Raw genomic sequence first — 17898 nt, 5'->3', positions numbered from 1 at the left:
GGAAGTCCTCCCAATGGAATAGGGCTAGGAAAACTACTAGCATTCCCATTCTTTGTTGCCTTTTGGGAGTCAATAATCTCCTGAAACATACTATCAGGCAAGGCCAACTGATCAAGCTCAAACATCCCATCAACAACTTTATCAATTTCTCCACCCTTAAACCTATATGCCGGGATATTATGAGAGAATATATACAGATTATCCGGGGAGATATGGAAAGTGACAGGACTCCCTCCAATTTTTTGTCTCTCAAAGATGCTTCTGAAACCATCTACTTTCACCAAACATGCACCATCTGCACCTAAATATTTTGAAAAATCTGAGAGAATTTCAACTAACTCAAATTTACATCCTTTTACAAAACTAAGATCATGGGCCCATTCATGAAGGTTCCAATCCTTATACAGTGCCCAAATCTCACCTCTTTTGGGGTAAATATCAAATTGTTCATCCGTGACGCCATGAATCCATGAGCATTTGTAGGATGAGACCACTGGCCAGCTCTCTCCATCATTCATCTCTGGATTCAAATCAAATGACCCACAAGCAACAGGTAAGCCAGCATCACACCATCTTCTCTCACCAACACTAATAGGGATTGGCTTTAACCATGTGACAAGAACTGATCGTGCTAATTTGCAAGCAACTCGAGCATACCGAAAATTATGAGGTAGATTTGCTCTATATTGAGCACCCCAGATCTGACCTACCTTGAAATGCTCAGGTTTTCTGTCATTCTCAAAGGTATAGTAGTCCTGACAAGGCCTTTTCTGTGCCAAAGGTTTTGAAAAACCAGAAAAATTCTCCTCCAAACTGATGGGCTATGATGTTGACAAATTTATATCGTCTATAGACAAATCTGTGTCCCCTCTAATGTTCCCTCTAGAATTCAAATCCTCAGAAACCTTACTGGATGATTGTTGACAAATAATTCTATCATGTTGCTGCTCAACATCAAGAGAATTTTGAAGTTTGAATCCCAAAGTTCCAATGTCTTCTGAAAATATCATAGTTTTTCTACAGCTGCCACCCAAACTTTGGCTTGAAAAACCACTCTGACACACAGAAGAGTTTTCAGCATTGCTCATTGCTTCCGTACTTGCAATATTTTGACAGGATAATTCTCTTTTATTAAAAGATTGATTATCCCCCCAAAAAGCTTTTCTTGTCAAATCATATGCAGAACGTTTCTCATGGTCAGATAGAATGGAGAATGCATCTGCTACAAGTTTCAGAGCCAATTCAGTGCCAGGAAATGTTTTCTTGATAGGTTGCAGCAATGTGAGGAGCCATTGGCAACGAGATTTAACAGCATCCATTGTAGAATAAGGTTTAAGCTGAAGAACCCAGTAGTAATCAATTCCATAACCAGGAACCGTCATATTGGAAGCAGATAGCATGTCACAGACAGTCATCATTGAGCTAATGTTATCAACTGCTGGAAAAAGCCGTTGTGCCTTGAGTAAGTTAAACCTGGCACCAGTATAGTCTTTACTACTAATAATTTTTTGTTCAGCATCTCGCTGTTCTAGAAGAGCCTTCACTCTATTTTCGTTCATGTCTAGCATCCTCTAAATATCCTCAAATTCAGTAACCAACTCCAAATGATCCCAAATTTAGTGATTCCAAATCAGCCAAGTATTGAAACTGCAATCAAAGCAATAGATGAAATTGACATCAACAATGAGGAAAATGTATAACTTACAATGTGGAAAATTATCACTAGCAAGAGTTGGAAGAGGTTCTTAAGGCAATATTTACCAACAAAAACATCATTGTTCATGGGCAGCCTAAGGGAAACATCATCATTGTTTCCATGTGTACAATAAGAATCATCTTTGTAAAACCTCTATCATGACAGATAATTATAAAATGATTACAATAAGTATCACCCTAACAGAGACATTACCAAAACAAATGCATTATTGCAAACTTTTGAAAGCTACAAAAATATTCCACCCCACTAGGCTGTAAGAAATTTAACACAAAATTTAAAATAAAACCACCTAAAGTTGCCTCTCAGCAAACCCACAACAAAGGCTTCCTGTGTGTGTGTGTGTATGTATATCCACTGCCCATATTTGTATCATTCAGTTAACCTCAACTCATGTTTTCGTATGGTGTTCAGTACCCAGAGATTAAATCCAAAAGCTGAATGCTCTAAGTTGATATGAGAAGCATTCAGTCAAAACCATTAATTTCTAGCTACTTTTTCCATGCTAAACTATACAAGAGTAACTATGCTTTATGAGCAAATTAGCAAAATAAAATTTCAATTATGGATTAGCAGATTTGACATATGAGGCCACTGAAACAGAAAACTGAATAAACACTGGTTCATAATACCATACTTGTTTTAGATAGCATTTTCACGAACATTGTATGTGAAACAATATCATAAACTAATTTTATAGATCAGTCCCATCAAAAAAATATATATTATTGATCGGTCACACAATTCAAAGTCTCTATTTACATACCCATAACAACAATCCTCAACCCATTCAAGCAAAATACCAGAACAACAACAACAACAAAAAATGACCCCCAAAAAAAAATATAACTTTCTAAAGATATAATAATCAAGTACATATTTTCATTCATGAAATAGCATATATAGCTCCATCAAATACTTTATGATACATCATAATCACAGAATGAGCTAAGTTAACATGATATATATCATGTCCCACCAGTTTCTCACATTTTTCCTTCTACTTTACCACCATTCTCCCACCAACCAAAAGGGAACACAAGAAATAAATAAATAAAATAAGCAAGAACAAAAACATTAACTGAAACACAATGAAAAAGAACCCAGAAAGTTTTTTCCAAGACAAAAGACCAATGTCTGTTGCAATTCAAAATAGAAATAAAAGAAGAGAACCTTAACCTTTCCTCTTCTTCCTTTATCTTTCAACTCTCAAGGTTACAGTGAGTGTTGAAGTACACAATTCCCAGTTGGCAGAATGGAGCTGCTTTTAGCCTTTACCATGGAAATGCTGTGTTGTAGTTTGTATCCAATGGCAGTGGCAGTGGCAGTAGCTAACCAAGGGGCCACGTTATGAACCATCCAAGCCCATTTACGTCAGGACTTGGCCCATTTTGTTCACTAGGAAAAAACAAAATAAGCCCAGCTTTGGATTCTCCTTTGGTTCACCATCTCTTTTTATCTTTTTTTTTTTTTTTTTGGGGTAAATAATGATATTTTTATTAACAAAGCCAGAGTTCATACATGTATTGACATATATACTAGGCTAGAGTAGGATTTTTATTTATATATAAATAAATAAAAATAAGGTAACATGCCCGTTAGTATCTGCAAGAGCCCAAGAAAAGATAGAGTTGATGGATTAAAGTTCTCAATAAGAAATTATGATCTAACCCATTAAAAGATATGAGGCTAAAGGAAAATGATACAACAATAAACTTGCAAAGAAGAGCTCCGATATCAATTACAATTTACAACCAAATGAAAATCCAAGCGAAGGTGTAAGTCTAAAATGTTAATAGAGTCAATAACAACTTTGGCATCTCCTTATCCCCTTCAAAGTGGGCAGTCTTGCAGCCCTGGGGAGTAGCAATTCACATTCTTGTTCTTATGGTTTTCTTTCTTTCTTGTGACTATCTTTAGGGCCACCTGTCATTGTCATTTTATCAAAGTGGCACAATATCATGTGTAATTTATGAGAGTTTTGTTAGAAATATTACAAATTTAAACATTTAAAACTTACAAATGTGTCCCCAATTACAAAAAATAAATAAATAAAAAGAGTAATTTCAATATTCATTAATTACATTTTCTTTTTAGTAAGATTTGAAGTAGCCTTGGCATTTTTCATTTCTTAAATATAAGTATAAGATATGAAAATGGATCTTTTACATATTCAAAGTTGTATAAATTGGCACTTTATTTAAAAATTTTAAATAACGTGATAGTTTGTATCTTGTACACAATTTGATTTTTATAAAATGAAAAGTTTTCAAATAATATGAATCCCCCAAAAAATAAGTGAGAACCTTCAATAATTTAGGAGTCACACTTTGTTCACTCAAGAGATTCTAAATGGATGGAAGTGCTTTAATCAAGTTAATGTTAGGGACCAAAATCTAATTTTTAAATAAAAATGGGCAAAAAATCATAATTACCATAAACTTTAAGGATGTAATTTGTAATTTAATTTTGAATTTAATTGGGAAAATTAAGGCACAATAATTGTAACTAAGTTTCGTTCAAAGAAAGAGCGTGTAACTGATATAGTCTTTGTAATAGGTTTTTTGAGGGTATGTGTGTATATGGGTCGAGTTGGAGAATTTTTTCAACCCTACCTAACTTTGACGAGTTGAAAAATTCCCAGCCCAACCCATTACACATGTAGAAATCAACCAAACCCAACCTACATGGGTTGATGGATTGTGTATAAATATTTTATACCTTGTAAAAAATTAGGCTTCCATCAATTATTAAACAAAATTTTCAATAAATTATTACATTTTCATATAATATGCTTAGTTTATATTCCAAATAAAATTTCAACCTAACCTAACCCACCAAAACCAACCCAAAACGTCTGGTTGGGTCCGTTTCATCGGGTCGATGGATTTGATGCACACCCTAACTTAGGTGGTAATAAACAATAAAATATTACTAAATAATTAAGATATAATTCTTAAAGAATTGTCAAGAGTCTTATAAGTTATAACTCTAGTAGGTACTTCTTAGTTTTTTCAACATGAACATCTAGAGTTCAAACCTCATCTCTAATTATTAAATTAAAAAAAAATCAAATCAAATTTTGCTGTCTGTATAAACAGCAAATTTTGATTTTGATTTTGATTTTTTTGTAGCCATGTTTTTTAATAACACAGCTAAAAAAACGTGGCTATAGGTCACGTTTTTAGTAGCATGTGTGAGTTAATTATTTAATTAAGAGAGAGGGAGACAGGGAGGAGAGAGAGAGAAAACGCGGGTAAGAGAAATGTAGCGAGTGGACAGGGATGAAATGTCGCTACTGTTTAGTTTTAAAGTTTTGTAACAGACAAAAATTAAAAAACACTCGTTTAAAGAGTTAAAAATAGCAAATACAACCTCCTCCAAATGCGCATCTCCTCCATCTCCTTTTATTATTAACCATAAGCCCATAAACTAATCACCATTTTATTAACTTAAATTAATTTTAATCTTATTCTTCCCAAACTAAACGCCGAGAAATTTGTTTCTCGCTACCCGAACTGACTATTCGGGTTTTATTAGAAAGGGACCCGAATCCGACCAACCATGGATTTTGGGTCCACCCGCTGGGCCTCGAGTTGGTCGGACCCGATCAGTTTGGTCGGGTCTTTTACCCGAATTGACTATTCATGATGATGATGAAGAAGGAGAGTTCCATGTTGAGAATAATAATAGCTGTTACTTTAACCCTTCTCCTTTCTTTGCCCATTATTCATCCTCCTAACTTCTGCACTACCCAATCCCACTCTGAGGTTTGTTGCATTGAAAGCGAGCGACACGCCCTTCTCATCTTCAAGCAACACCTTCTAGATCCTTCTAACCGCCTTGCCTCTTGGGCATCTGACGTGGATTGTTGTGACTGGGTCGGTGTTCTCTACCACAACATTACCAGTCACGTCCTCCAACTCCGTCTCAGAAGCTTTCCTCCTGTAGATGACAAGTTTACAATTTATGATGGCCAATGGGAAGCTCAATATAAAGCTTATGAGTGGTCAGTGTTCGGCAGTAAGATAAATCCTTCTCTGCTTGATTTGAAGCATTTGATTTACTTGGACCTTAGTGTCAATGATTTCAATTATACTCCAATTCCCAAATTCCTCGGTTCAATGGGGAGCTTAAGATATCTTCATCTCTCCTTTGCGAGATTTAGGGGATTGATTCCTCATCAACTTGGGAATCTCTCTAATTTGCACTATCTCAATCATGGAAGTTATTATTTTTCTTCTAATTCTTTATGATGATTCCTTGGTTATCAGTGGGTTGATAAGACTTGAACGTTGATCTTCGGGCTATCTCCTGTAATACCAAAGACACAGAATCAGAGGGGACCGGTGTCGACCGGCCAAAAATCCTCCGATGATCAAGTTAGTTATTTGGAACTCTCTGTAACGAAGAAGTGTTCTCTTAAAAGTAAGAAAGTGTCTGAATACCTTTTTCCTTCATCGAAGAAGCCTTATATAATGTGTGGAACGGTTATCTATTTGGTAACCGTTCCCAGTGTCGAGGAGTCCGGAGAATTGGGAGTAACCGCTGTGGAAGTTACTTAGGTTGGACGGCCGATGAACTCGTCCATCCATAATGAAGATGGACGAGACCTTCATGAGTAGCTCGTCCACGTTTAGTCCATCCATAATGAGGATGGACGAGACCTCCAGGATGATCTCGTCCACTTTTAGTCCATCCATAATGAGGATGGACGAGACCTCCAGGATGATCTCGTCCACTTTTAGTGAAAGACGGACGAGATCATCTTGGAAGGCTTGTCGTCCATAAATGACGAGTAGATCTTGAGGTATTAAGCCCGTCCATATACGGACGAGGGTCGCTGGTACGGTTGCAATTCTCTCCGCCTATTGTTGCTTCTTTCGTTGGACGAGACATATGGACGAGTTATGGGTTTGGGGATTCTGTGACACCATCAGTTGCCCCCTCGTCCATGTGAGTCGTCCAAAAGGTTGAACGTTCTTGGGCACAATTGGTTAACAATTATTGTACCACGTGTCCTTTTCTTATTAGAGACTGATTCTGTCGATTTATTTTTCCAAGATTGATGCCACGTGTTGCTTCTGTATTGGTTGGGTCGTTTCGATTACCCAGGTCAGCATCCTATAAATAGTGGAATGCCTCCCTTGACCCTCCTCATTCCAGAAATTTTCTTCCTTGACATCCATCGTCTAGAGCCTCGTCTAAGAGTTCTCTGCGTCTAGAGTCTTCTTCCGTCTAGAGCCAGGTACTCTTCTTTTTCTCGTCTTTAGGTTTAAGTTTCTTCTTAGGGATGTCTGTTGCTTCCTCGTCCACAGATAGCCTTGATAAGGTTATAGACGAGTATTGTGATGATACTAGTGATAGGTCTAGCTCTAGCAGTGCTAGTGATGAGAGTGGAGGAAGCACGGACGAGAACTACTCTTCTGGGGCCCCTGGGCTCCCTATTGAAGTCGTCCAAGAACAGCTTAGGAGAGCTTCTGGCTCTCAAGCTGGTTCTCCGTCCAATCCTACGGACGAGGTAGAAACCGTCTTCAGTTGCGCTGTAGGCGTCCATTCTAAGACGGACGAACAGAGGTTAGGTAACCTTAGGTCCTGGTATCAAATCCCGGACGAGTTTAACCCTAGGCTACCCGTCCGTGGAGAATGGTGTTGTGAGCCCCGTTTTGGAATAGGCGTCTATGAATCTTACTTCCTAGGTGGCCTTAGGTTTCCTTTAAATGCCTTTGCTAGGGAGTTACTAATCAAATTAGGTCTAGGTGTTTGTCAATTCAATCCCAACGCATGGAGATTAATTATCTCCATGCAAATTTTGTGGAGGGAAGTTTTTGGTAGGGACCGTCCTCTTACAGTGGACGAGTTCCTTTATTGTTATAAACCTTCTGCCATAAGCCAGTCTGAAGGTTTTTACCAATTTACTGCTAGAGGGAATGATTGTAGGTTGATCAAGTCCCTAGCTTCGTCTGATAGGAAGTGGAAGACGGAGTTTATTTTTATTTCAGGCTTCTGGGCTGGGAACCCTGTGGACGTTGGCAGGGATCCCTTTCCTCCTTACACTGGGGACCTGGGGAACCTTCGTCCAGAAGGTACGTCCCTTCCCCTCGTCTACTTTTATTCTTCTATTTAGTACATTTACAATTTCTAACCTTTGTTTGTTCATTGTTTTGTAGCTGCCAAACGTCCGTCCTTGAGCAAATTTCACCGTGACCGCGTCCACAGGGCCCGTCTACACGCAGACAGGAGCTTCCATTCCCTTGTCACGCTTAGGCGTCTGGCCAAGTGGGGTTTAGGTCCCGAGCCTTCAGACGAAGCTATAGCCCACGAAGTCACTGTGCGAAAAAGTAAGTTTTTAACTTAACCTTCCTTTCTTTTTCTTTTTTATGTATACATTCCTGATTTGTTCATCTCGTCCTAGGAATGTCAACAATGAAAGAGAACCGAGGAAAAGAGATCGCAGGAGAGGGGAAACGTCCTGAGGGTCAAGCCCAGGATCGTCCAACGGCTGGGGACAAAAGAAAGTTCTTGCCTAAGAACATTGACCTGGAAGGGCTCCCCAGCCGAAGAGATAAAAGGGTTAAACAAGGCTCGTCCAAGGTTGTCAAGTCCAAACCACCCTCGTCTCAGCCTGCCGTCCAAATAGTTGACGTGGACTCGTCCACTCCAGTTGAGTCCACCCCGTCCAAGACTCCTCCCAGAACTCCTGTGGCCAGACCTACCACGCCTGGCTCGTCCCAGCCTTCTATGAATATTATTGCAAATGAAGACCTGGCTTGGGAACGGTTCCAGATGGCCGTCAAGGACGAGGATATAAACATGTGCTATAACATGGGCTTGAAGGAATTTGAGCATTCAGGCGTCCATGACCTTTTCAAGGTATGCCAGTATCCCTCGTCCTTGTTTAGTTATTAAATTTTCCTCATTTAATCATTCTATGTTGTTCTCTGTTCACAGGCCATGTCGAAGTTTATAGCAGCGTCTAGACAGGCGACGGAGCTGGACAAGACGAGAGTCTTGTTGGAGACGAGGATTCTGGAGGTGAACGCTGACTGTAAGAAATGGGCTGGGTTTGCTGAAAAAGCTAAGGACGAGGTCACAGAGCGTAACAAATTGATTGAGGAGCTAAGGACGGATGCATTGGAGAAAGAGACGCGCATTGATCACTTACAACAGATGAACAATGAGTTGAATGCTCGTCTTTCCAAGGCAAGAGAGGACGCTGTGGCTGAGTTCAAGTCGTCCAAAGAGTATACAGACACTTTGGATCGCAATTATGCAGCTGGTTTTGAAGATTTCAGAATGGACGCTGTAGAAAACTTTCCTGAAGTTGACTTCAGCACAATCAAGCTTAACCTTGCTGCTGCCACAAGCTCTCTCCTCCAGACTGGCTCTGATGACGTCAACGTGGAAGACGACGCCAGTACTCAGCCTCCTCAGGACGAGCCTGCTGTGAATGCTCCCCCTTCTTAGGACGAGACTTTAACCTTTATAACTTTTCTTTTTTTTGTTTTGTAACTTTTGTGTTTGGTCCTTTGTTTTTGGACTTTTATTTATGTAACAAGAATACATTATACTCGTCCATGGTTTTAGGACGAGTTTGTTAAGTATACTATTTCTGCTTTTCGAACTAATCAAGGGTTTTTGGACGTAGGATGTCCACCCTTTGAATGAAGTTTTATTTTCTTTGCATGGACGAGTGATTTCATCTTCTTTGCATGGACGAGTGATTTCATTTTCTTTGCATGGACGGGTGCTGCTAAGCTATTTTACTCCTAGCTTGTCCATGTGGTGAATACATATTTTTCATGTAGTCTGACTCGTCTTAGCAGGTAGTATTTTTAATTAGCTTGATTCGTCTTACGACTTGCAAACTAATTTTTACATACCATCTACCTATTTTGCCAACTTTTTGTCTCGTCCAGAATTTGGATTGTTTTAGTTGGCTTTACCTCGTCCATGAGTTGGACGAGTATGGATGTGGTTTCTTTTATTCAAGAAAATTTAGACGTTACATCTCTGCGTCCAGAGATTTTGTTCGTCTTGGATCTTTCAACCCTTTTGAGGATTGAATTGGACGACAATATCATGGAGAATTCACACAACATTTTATGCATAACATAAATATTGTTTACACACAAGGCACATACACACTGATGCCTTTTTATTTAATAAATACATACTTCATGACTTCGTCCATAACCACAACACAACTATAAAAACTAAATCATAGTTTCAAACTTCACACACAAACAATACCAAACATAGTAGTATCAAACAGCATCACTTATAGTAGTACGCTAGTAGACAGACAAGACCCAATCTCGTCCATAGGTTCATTCTTACTGGTAGTACCTCCTCAGGTGCTCCACATTCCAAGGATGTTCCAACTTTCTCCCGTCCAGGGCCTCCAGGTAGTAGGATCCTTGCCTTTTACAGTTAATTACTCTATAGGGTCCTTCCCAGTTTGGGCCCAACTTCCCATGTGCTGGGTTCTTGGTTGACAAAGAGACCTTTCTCAGGACGAGATCTCCTATATTGAAACGCCTAGGCTTCACCATCGCATCATACTGCTTAGCCATGAGGTTCTTATACTTTGCTGCCCTGTATTCTGCGTTTGCCCTTACCTCGTCAATTAGATCGAGGTTCAGACGAAGCTGGTCCTCATTATCCTTGTCTTGATACGTCATCACCCTGTGATTAGCCATATGCACTTCTGCAGGTATGACTGCATCGCTTCCATAGGCCAACTTGAAAGGGGTCTCCCCTGTAGGGGTCCTCACAGTGGTCCTGTATGCCCATAAAACTCCTGGTAATTCATCTGGCCATATTCCCTTTGCCCCCTCAAGCCGAGTCTTGATGATTTTCAACAAGGATCGGTTTGCTACTTCAGCTTGGCCGTTGGCTTGGGGGTGTGCAGGCGATGAGTAATGGTTCTGAATTCCAAAGTGTAAGCAAAAGTCCTTGAAGAGTGCATTGTCAAACTGCCGTCCGTTGTCAGACACCAATACCTTCGGCACTCCAAATCTGCAAACAATGTTTTTCCACACGAAGTTCTTAACGTTCTGTTGTGTGATATGTGCCAACGGTTCTGCCTCCACCCATTTGGTGAAGTAATCGATGCCCACCACTAAAAACTTCATCTGTCTTACTCCCAAAGGGAAGGGACCCAAAATGTCCAATCCCCATTGTGCAAAGGGCCACGGTGCTACCATTGGGGTGAGGTATTCCGACGGTTGCCTGGGGACATTGCTAAATCGCTGGCACTGGTCGCAGACTTTAACGTATGCTTTTGCATCAGCTTGCATGTTCGGCCAGTAATATCCTGCACGGACGACCTTGTGGACAAGTGATCTGGCTCCCGAGTGATTGCCACATGCCCCTTCGTGAACTTCTCTCAGCACGTAGTTTGCTTCGTCCGGAGCAAGGCACCTAAGGTAAGGTTGAGAGAAGCCTCTCTTGTATAGCACTTCATTCATAAGGACGTATCTTGCTGATCTCACCCTCACCTTTCTGGCCTCGTCCTTTTCTTCTGGTAGTCGTCCGTCTTTCAAATATGATATAATGGGAGTCATCCAACTTTCTCTGTCATCCACCTGCTGTACTTCCTGGGCATCTATACTCGGCATATACTGAACTTCATCTGACTTCTCTAATGATTCATCTGCTGAGGCCTCTTTTGCTATAGTATCAGCTTCCACGTTCTCCTCCCTGGAGATTTGAACGAAGTCAGCTTTTTCGAACTTTTTCACAAGGCGCATCACCCTACTAAGGTATTTCTTCATTCGTCCTTCCTTCGCCTCATACATCCCATTCACTTGCCCCATGATCAGTTGGGAATCTCCCATAACACGTATGGACTTGGCTTCCACGGACTTCGCCAATTCTAGCCCTTTGAGGAGGGCTTCATATTCAACTTCATTGTTTGTCGCTTGATACTGTAGACGGACTTTATGTTTCAGTTTGTCTCCCTCTGGGGACTGCAGGACCACACCAATTCCTCCTGCATGCCGTGTAGACGAACCATCCACATGGACGATCCATCTCTCGCTCTCCTCTGACTCATTATGACTCGGGGTAAACTCTGCGATAAAATCTGCTAAGGCTTGAGCTTTTATGGCATGCCTTGGTTGATATCTGATATCGAACTCACTTAGCTCCACAGCCCACTGGATTAATCGTCCTGCAGCTTCCAGTCTATTCATTGCTTTTTTGAGAGGATGATCTGTCATAACATTAATGACATGTGCTTGGAAATAATGCCTCAGCTTCCTTGAAGCTGTGATCAGTGCGAAGGCCAACTTCTCCATTTGTGGATATCGTCCTTCCGCTCCTTTCAATGCCTTGCTTGTATAATATACAGGTCTTTGGACTTTATCTTCCTCTCTTATCAATGCTGAGCTCACAGCATACGGGGTTACCGCTAGGTACAAATACAGTTCCTCTCCTTCCACTGATGGACTTAGCAACGGTGCCCTGGTAAGGTATACCTTCAAATCTTCGAAAGCTCTCTGACACTCGTCGGTCCATTCGAATGCTTTTTTGAGAACCTTAAAAAACGGCAAACATTTATCAGTAGCTTTAGAGACAAACCTGTTAAGCGCAGCGACTCGTCCAGTGAGGGATTGGATTTCCTTAGTATTTTGCGGTGGCTTCATGTCCAGTATTGCTTGAATTTTATCTGGATTTGCTTCAATTCCCCTGTGGGATACCATAAAGCCAAGGAATTTCCCTGATGATACTCCAAAAGCACATTTGCTTGGATTCAGCTTCATGTGATACCGCCTTAATGTCTCAAATGTCTCCCGTAGGTCGTCTAGATGTCTTCCTTCGTCTTGACTTTTCACCAGCATGTCATCTACATAGACTTCCACATTCCGCCCAATCTGCGGACGGAACATGTGGTTGACCAACCTCTGATATGTCGCCCCTGCATTCTTTAAACCAAACGGCATCACCTTATAGCAGAATAAACCTTGACTGGTGACAAAAGATGTCTTCTCTTGATCAGCCTCGTCCATTCTTATCTGATTGTATCCTGAAAAGGCATCCATGAAGCTAAGCAATTTGTGGCCTGCAGTTGAGTCTACTAACTGGTCAATGCGCGGTAACGGATAGCTGTCCTTGGGGCAAGCCTTATTCAGATCAGTGAAGTCAACGCACATTCTCCACTTTCCATTTGCTTTTTTGACCATTACTACATTGGCCAACCAATCCGGGTAGTACACTTCCCGAATGAACTTTGCTACCATCAGCTTTTGGACCTCGTCCTTGATTGCACTATCTCTTTCTGGGGCAAACACCCTCTTCTTTTGCCGCACAGGCTTGGAGGAAGGACATACATTCAAACGGTGGGTAATGACACTAGGGTCTATGCCCGGCATATCATCATGACTCCACGCAAACACGTCGATGTTGTTCTTCAAAAATTGGACGAGGTCCGTCTTAATCTTCTCTTCTAAATCTGCTCCAACCCTGGTCCACCTCTCAGGGTTATTTTCATCCAAGGGAATATCCTCCAATGCTTCAGTAGGTTCTGCCACAACCCTCTTTTCTTCAATGTTCATTGCTTGAACTTGTTCATCCATGGCCAGCATGGCCAAGTAACACTCTCTTGCTGCCAATTGGTCACCTTGTACCTGTCCTACCCCGTGTTCTGTTGGAAACTTGACTGATAAGTGGTAAGTAGAGGTAACAGCTTTCCAACTATTCAAAGTGGGCCTCCCAATGATGGCATTGTAAGAGGATGGACAGTCTACCACAAGGAAGTTCACATCCTTGGTAATCTGTCGTGGATATGCCCCCACTATCACGGATAAGGAAATGGTACCCACTGGTTGCACCTTCATCCCACCAAAGCCTACCAGGGGGGAGTTCACTGGACGGAGTTGGTCTCGTCCTAATCTCATCTGCTGAAAAGCTGGATAATACAAAATGTCTGCTGAGCTTCCATTGTCCACAAGTACTCTTCTGGTTGTGTAGTTTGCAATTAGTAAGGAGATGACGAGGGCATCATCATGAGGGTGATGAATTCTGTCAGCGTCCTCGTCCGTGAAAGTAATTGCCCGCTCGTCCGTGGATCTTGGTACTGGTGACCGTCCAGAAAGCTGGACGCTTTGTACTACCTTCAAGTAAGCTTTCTTAGATTTGGACGACTGGCCAGTTGTACTTCCCCCAATGATGACTCTTATCTCCCCGAGTGGTGGTCGCGATGAATCTTCCATCTTTCCCTTCTGTTTCTCGTCCCTCTGGTCTCTTCCAAGGAAACCCCTTAACTTCCCTTGCCTTATGAGATTTTCAATTTGCTGCTTCAAGTCAAAACACTCGTCCGTGTCATGACCATGATCCCTATGGAAGCGACAATACTTGTTCCTGTTGCGCTTGTTGGGATCACCCTTCATCTTCTCTGGCCACTTCAGGGAAGGATCATCCTTGATTTGCATAAGGACTTGCTCAAGTGGGGCGTTTAAAGGGGTATACTGCTGGTTCCGTACTGGAGGGCCTGGCTTCTTACTTTCTCGATCTCTCCTTTCCTCCATCCGTCCCTTCTTTGGACGAGTACCTTGCTCATGCTGACGACTGGGATTTGCGTCCATTCTCTCGGACCTCTTCCTCTTCTTAGCAATGATTGCATCTTCTGCATTCATAAAATTCTGAGCCGAATGGACGAGTTCGGCCATGGACTGGGGTTCTTTTTCATAGAGCTTGTGTATGAATAGATCTGAATTCACCCCATTGTGGAAGGCTGCCAGTAGAAGCTTATCATCTGCTTCGTCCACACTGAGAGCTTCTCTGTTAAAACGGGTGATAAATGACCGAAGGCTCTCGTTCTCTCCCTGCTCTATTGTCAACAAACTGGACGAGGAACGCTTGTGCCTTTGTCCTCCAATGAAATTGTTAACAAATAACTTACTCAACTCTTCAAAAGAACTCACTGAATTCGGAGGTAGTTTGCTAAACCAAACTCGCGCCGAACCCTTAAGGGTGGTTGGGAAGGCCCTACACATTATTTCATCAGGCACTCCTTGAAGATGCATGGTGGTCTTGAAAGTGGCTATGTGATCAAACGGGTCACGTGTTCCATCATATGAATCCAGAGAAGGCAACTTGAACTTTGATGGTAGTGGGTGACCGTTGATGGAAGCCGTAAAGGGAGAATCTGTCCTGTGAACCAAGTCTTCTATCGGATTCGCCTTTTTCATATTCTCCTTCATTTCCTCCATAACTCTCTTCATTTGGTCCATTTCTTCCTTCAAGTATGGTACCGTTCGTGAAGTGGTGCCTCTGAACTGACTTCCAACTTCGGTGTTCTCTCTTCCACCGTGACTATCTGTTTGTCTTCCTTCACGTTCTTCTTGTGTTTGCCTCCTCATATTAATCTCCATTCGCAATTCTTGGTTTTGGCGAGTCAACTCCGCCATAGCGTCTGCCATAGATTGTGCTTGTTGGTGGGCAGATGACTGCATGACCGGCGCAGACTGGCGGTCGCGATGCGGGTTGCTGCTACCCTGACGGCCTGGGCTAGTAGCCCGTGATCTAGTCCGAACCATCAACCCTTTGTCACGAAGAAACAAACTGTGAAACAATCGGTTCCCACAGACGGCGCCAACTGATGATTCCTTGGTTATCAGTGGGTTGATAAGACTTGAACGTTGATCTTCGGGCTATCTCCTGTAATACCAAAGACACAGAATCAGAGGGGACCGGTGTCGACCGGCCAAAAATCCTCCGATGATCAAGTTAGTTATTTGGAACTCTCTGTAACGAAGAAGTGTTCTCTTAAAAGTAAGAAAGTGTCTGAATACCTTTTTCCTTCATCGAAGAAGCCTTATATAATGTGTGGAACGGTTATCTATTTGGTAACCGTTCCCAGTGTCGAGGAGTCCGGAGAATTGGGAGTAACCGCTGTGGAAGTTACTTAGGTTGGACGGCCGATGAACTCGTCCATCCATAATGAAGATGGACGAGACCTTCATGAGTAGCTCGTCCACGTTTAGTCCATCCATAATGAGGATGGACGAGACCTCCAGGATGATCTCGTCCACTTTTAGTCCATCCATAATGAGGATGGACGAGACCTCCAGGATGATCTCGTCCACTTTTAGTGAAAGACGGACGAGATCATCTTGGAAGGCTTGTCGTCCATAAATGACGAGTAGATCTTGAGGTATTAAGCCCGTCCATATACGGACGAGGGTCGCTGGTACGGTTGCAATTCTCTCCGCCTATTGTTGCTTCTTTCGTTGGACGAGACATATGGACGAGTTATGGGTTTGGGGATTCTGTGACACCATCACTTTATATGTCAAGAACCTTCAATGGCCCTCTGGTCTTCCTTTACTGCAACACCTTGATTTGTTTGATCCCATCAATACCCTGTATTAATTTCTCATATCTCACCACCCTTGATCTTTCATTGAATAGTTTTGAAAACACTTCGATTCCGTTTTGGGTCTTTGGTCTTCATAATCTGGTTTCTCTTGATCTATCTGGCAATCAGTTTCAAGGTACAATATTTTCACAATTGTTAAAGATGTTAATTCACTATAGGTCAAAATAAAATAATAAAATATCATACTAGAACAAGTTATAGCCAAAAATAAAAGTATTGTGAAAAAGAAGTGCTATATCCACAATAATTTTCACAACACTTTCATAACAAATTAAATATGGTAAATTGTTATTGGTTCTAATTTAAACTTACTAATGAAACTACTTTTTTACCCACCAATAACAACTTGTAGTAACCTACTACTTATAATTTGTTGTGAAAATATCATGGACATAATATTTTTTTGTGTGAAAAATGTTAAGACATCTTGATATTGTCACAATATTTTCAAAATTGTTGAGCTGTTAATTCTTTACAAGTTAAAATAAAATATAACAAAATTATAAAGGTATTATGAAAATGTTACATCATTTTGTTGTTTTTTTAGAAATTTTTTGTTAGTTTAATCAATTTTGTTGAGCCAAAATTCATTATTCCACATACAATTTTCTTGGGTTAACTTTTTGTATATTTTTTTCTTCACACATCATTTTAAGTAAAAACACATAGTTTTACACACAAAAACAAAAACAAAAACTTAGGAAAAAACATTTTCCATCCTTTATATTTGGGGTAGTTTACAATTCTTTCTTAAACTTTAAAATCAAGCAATTTTTCCCTTAATATTTTGGAAAATAGCAAATATATCATATTGTTATTCTCTCAGTTAAACCCTAATGAAAGCTTATGATTCTTAAAATATTTTATTGTGTAATGTCTAAATTACTCCCGCTAAATTTTAACATCCTAAAAATTTTCTTTACTTATTTTGAGTTTTAAATGATAAATTTTTTTAGAAAGTTAGAATGATGATATTAGGTGTTTTATTTGTTATCTAAAGAACGTTGATTTTCTAGGTTTAAATTTTCAAAACTTATAATTTATCTAATAAAAAATTCAATGACACATGCCTTTTGTTATCTTTTTTTTTTTTTAATTTAATTTTTTAGCAAAACTCAATTATTTATTGTTGGAAGATGATGATATTCGTTATCATTCTTAGAAGTTTTTAGAGAGTAGATATATTGTCTTTAGCAAGTAGGTACTAAAAAATTATTATAGTTAAATAAATATTTATATGTTAAATAGTTACCCTAACTTTGTGGTTGATCAAAATTCTTAAGTGAATGAGATTAACTTTTTACGACATAGTGAAAAATTAGATTCTAATTGAAATCTAATTTAGAATTTAATTGAATTTAGACTTTTTAATTTTTACCTCTAATAATTTATTTAGCACGAAATTAAAAATGAAATAGGTGAAGGAAAATGATAGCAGGCTAGCAAGTAAACGCAAAAATAAGTGAAGGAAAAGGACAAACATTGCATTAAAGTTGGCCCCTCTTGCAGTTGCCGGGAACTAAACCAAGAAACTGCCTAATTAATAAGTTTGCAAGTTGGCTGCAGAAGTAGGTGGCAACATAAATGGATCGTTGACAGCAGGCTAGAAAGTAAACGCAAAAATAAGTGAAGGAAAAGGACAAACATTGCATTAAAGTTGGCCCCTCTTGCAGGCAGGGAACTAAACCGAGAAACTGCCTAATTAATATGTCTGCAAGTCGGCTGCATAAGTTGGTGGCACCATAAATTTGTCGTTGATCTTGTTGATTTTTGGATAATTATTAATAAATTATTTTAG

At 40.3% G+C, this 17898-nt stretch overlaps 4 protein-coding genes across 5 annotated transcripts in view; 1 reads left to right on the top strand and 3 right to left on the bottom strand.

Annotated features, from left to right (window-relative positions):
* LOC126702218 (uncharacterized) overlaps nt 1-17898 on the bottom strand; it is a 44342-nt gene that overhangs the window by 959 nt on the left and 25485 nt on the right. The gene's annotated exons all lie outside the window — the stretch shown is intronic.
* LOC126702217 (uncharacterized) overlaps nt 1-17898 on the bottom strand; it is a 101803-nt gene that overhangs the window by 60485 nt on the left and 23420 nt on the right. The window lies entirely within an intron of this gene.
* LOC126702219 (uncharacterized) overlaps nt 370-17898 on the bottom strand; it is a 45661-nt gene continuing 28132 nt past the window's right edge. The window contains exons 1-2 of one of the 2 annotated variants that reach the window (XM_050400875.1): nt 2894-3038; nt 370-1647 (exon numbers count right to left, since the gene is read on the bottom strand). In XM_050400875.1, the coding sequence (XP_050256832.1) occupies nt 822-1568 (747 nt within the window). In that variant the 5' untranslated portion in view covers nt 1569-1647; nt 2894-3038 and the 3' untranslated portion in view covers nt 370-821. Of the gene's footprint in view, nt 1648-2893; nt 3039-17898 lie in introns of those variants that run through there. The other variant, XM_050400876.1, reaches the window with a different exon arrangement.
* Nucleotides 7502-9187, top strand: LOC126702216 (uncharacterized). Its single transcript, XM_050400872.1, has 4 exons — nt 7502-7800; nt 7885-8055; nt 8130-8587; nt 8666-9187. The coding sequence occupies exons 1-4, from the start codon at nt 7518-7520 to the stop codon at nt 9179-9181; spliced, it is 1428 nt and encodes a 475-aa protein (XP_050256829.1). The 5' UTR covers nt 7502-7517; the 3' UTR covers nt 9182-9187.

Source organism: Quercus robur, chromosome 10 (assembly GCF_932294415.1).
Source record: "Quercus robur chromosome 10, dhQueRobu3.1, whole genome shotgun sequence".
NCBI classification, from domain to species: domain Eukaryota; kingdom Viridiplantae; phylum Streptophyta; class Magnoliopsida; order Fagales; family Fagaceae; genus Quercus; species Quercus robur.
The sequence above is the reverse complement of the archived record's forward strand: the minus strand, read 5'-3'. Positions and strand labels throughout refer to the sequence as shown.

Excerpts from the sequence above, each read along its gene's own strand:
- LOC126702216 (XM_050400872.1), top strand. The coding sequence starts at position 7,518 with ATGCAAATTTTGTGGAGGGAAGTTTTTGGTAGGGACCGTCCTCTTACA. Across the intron at positions 7,801-7,884 it reads GGGGAACCTTCGTCCAGAAG|CTGCCAAACGTCCGTCCTTG; the intron begins GTACGTCCCTTC and ends ATTGTTTTGTAG. Across the intron at positions 8,056-8,129 it reads CGAAGTCACTGTGCGAAAAA|GAATGTCAACAATGAAAGAG; the intron begins GTAAGTTTTTAA and ends ATCTCGTCCTAG.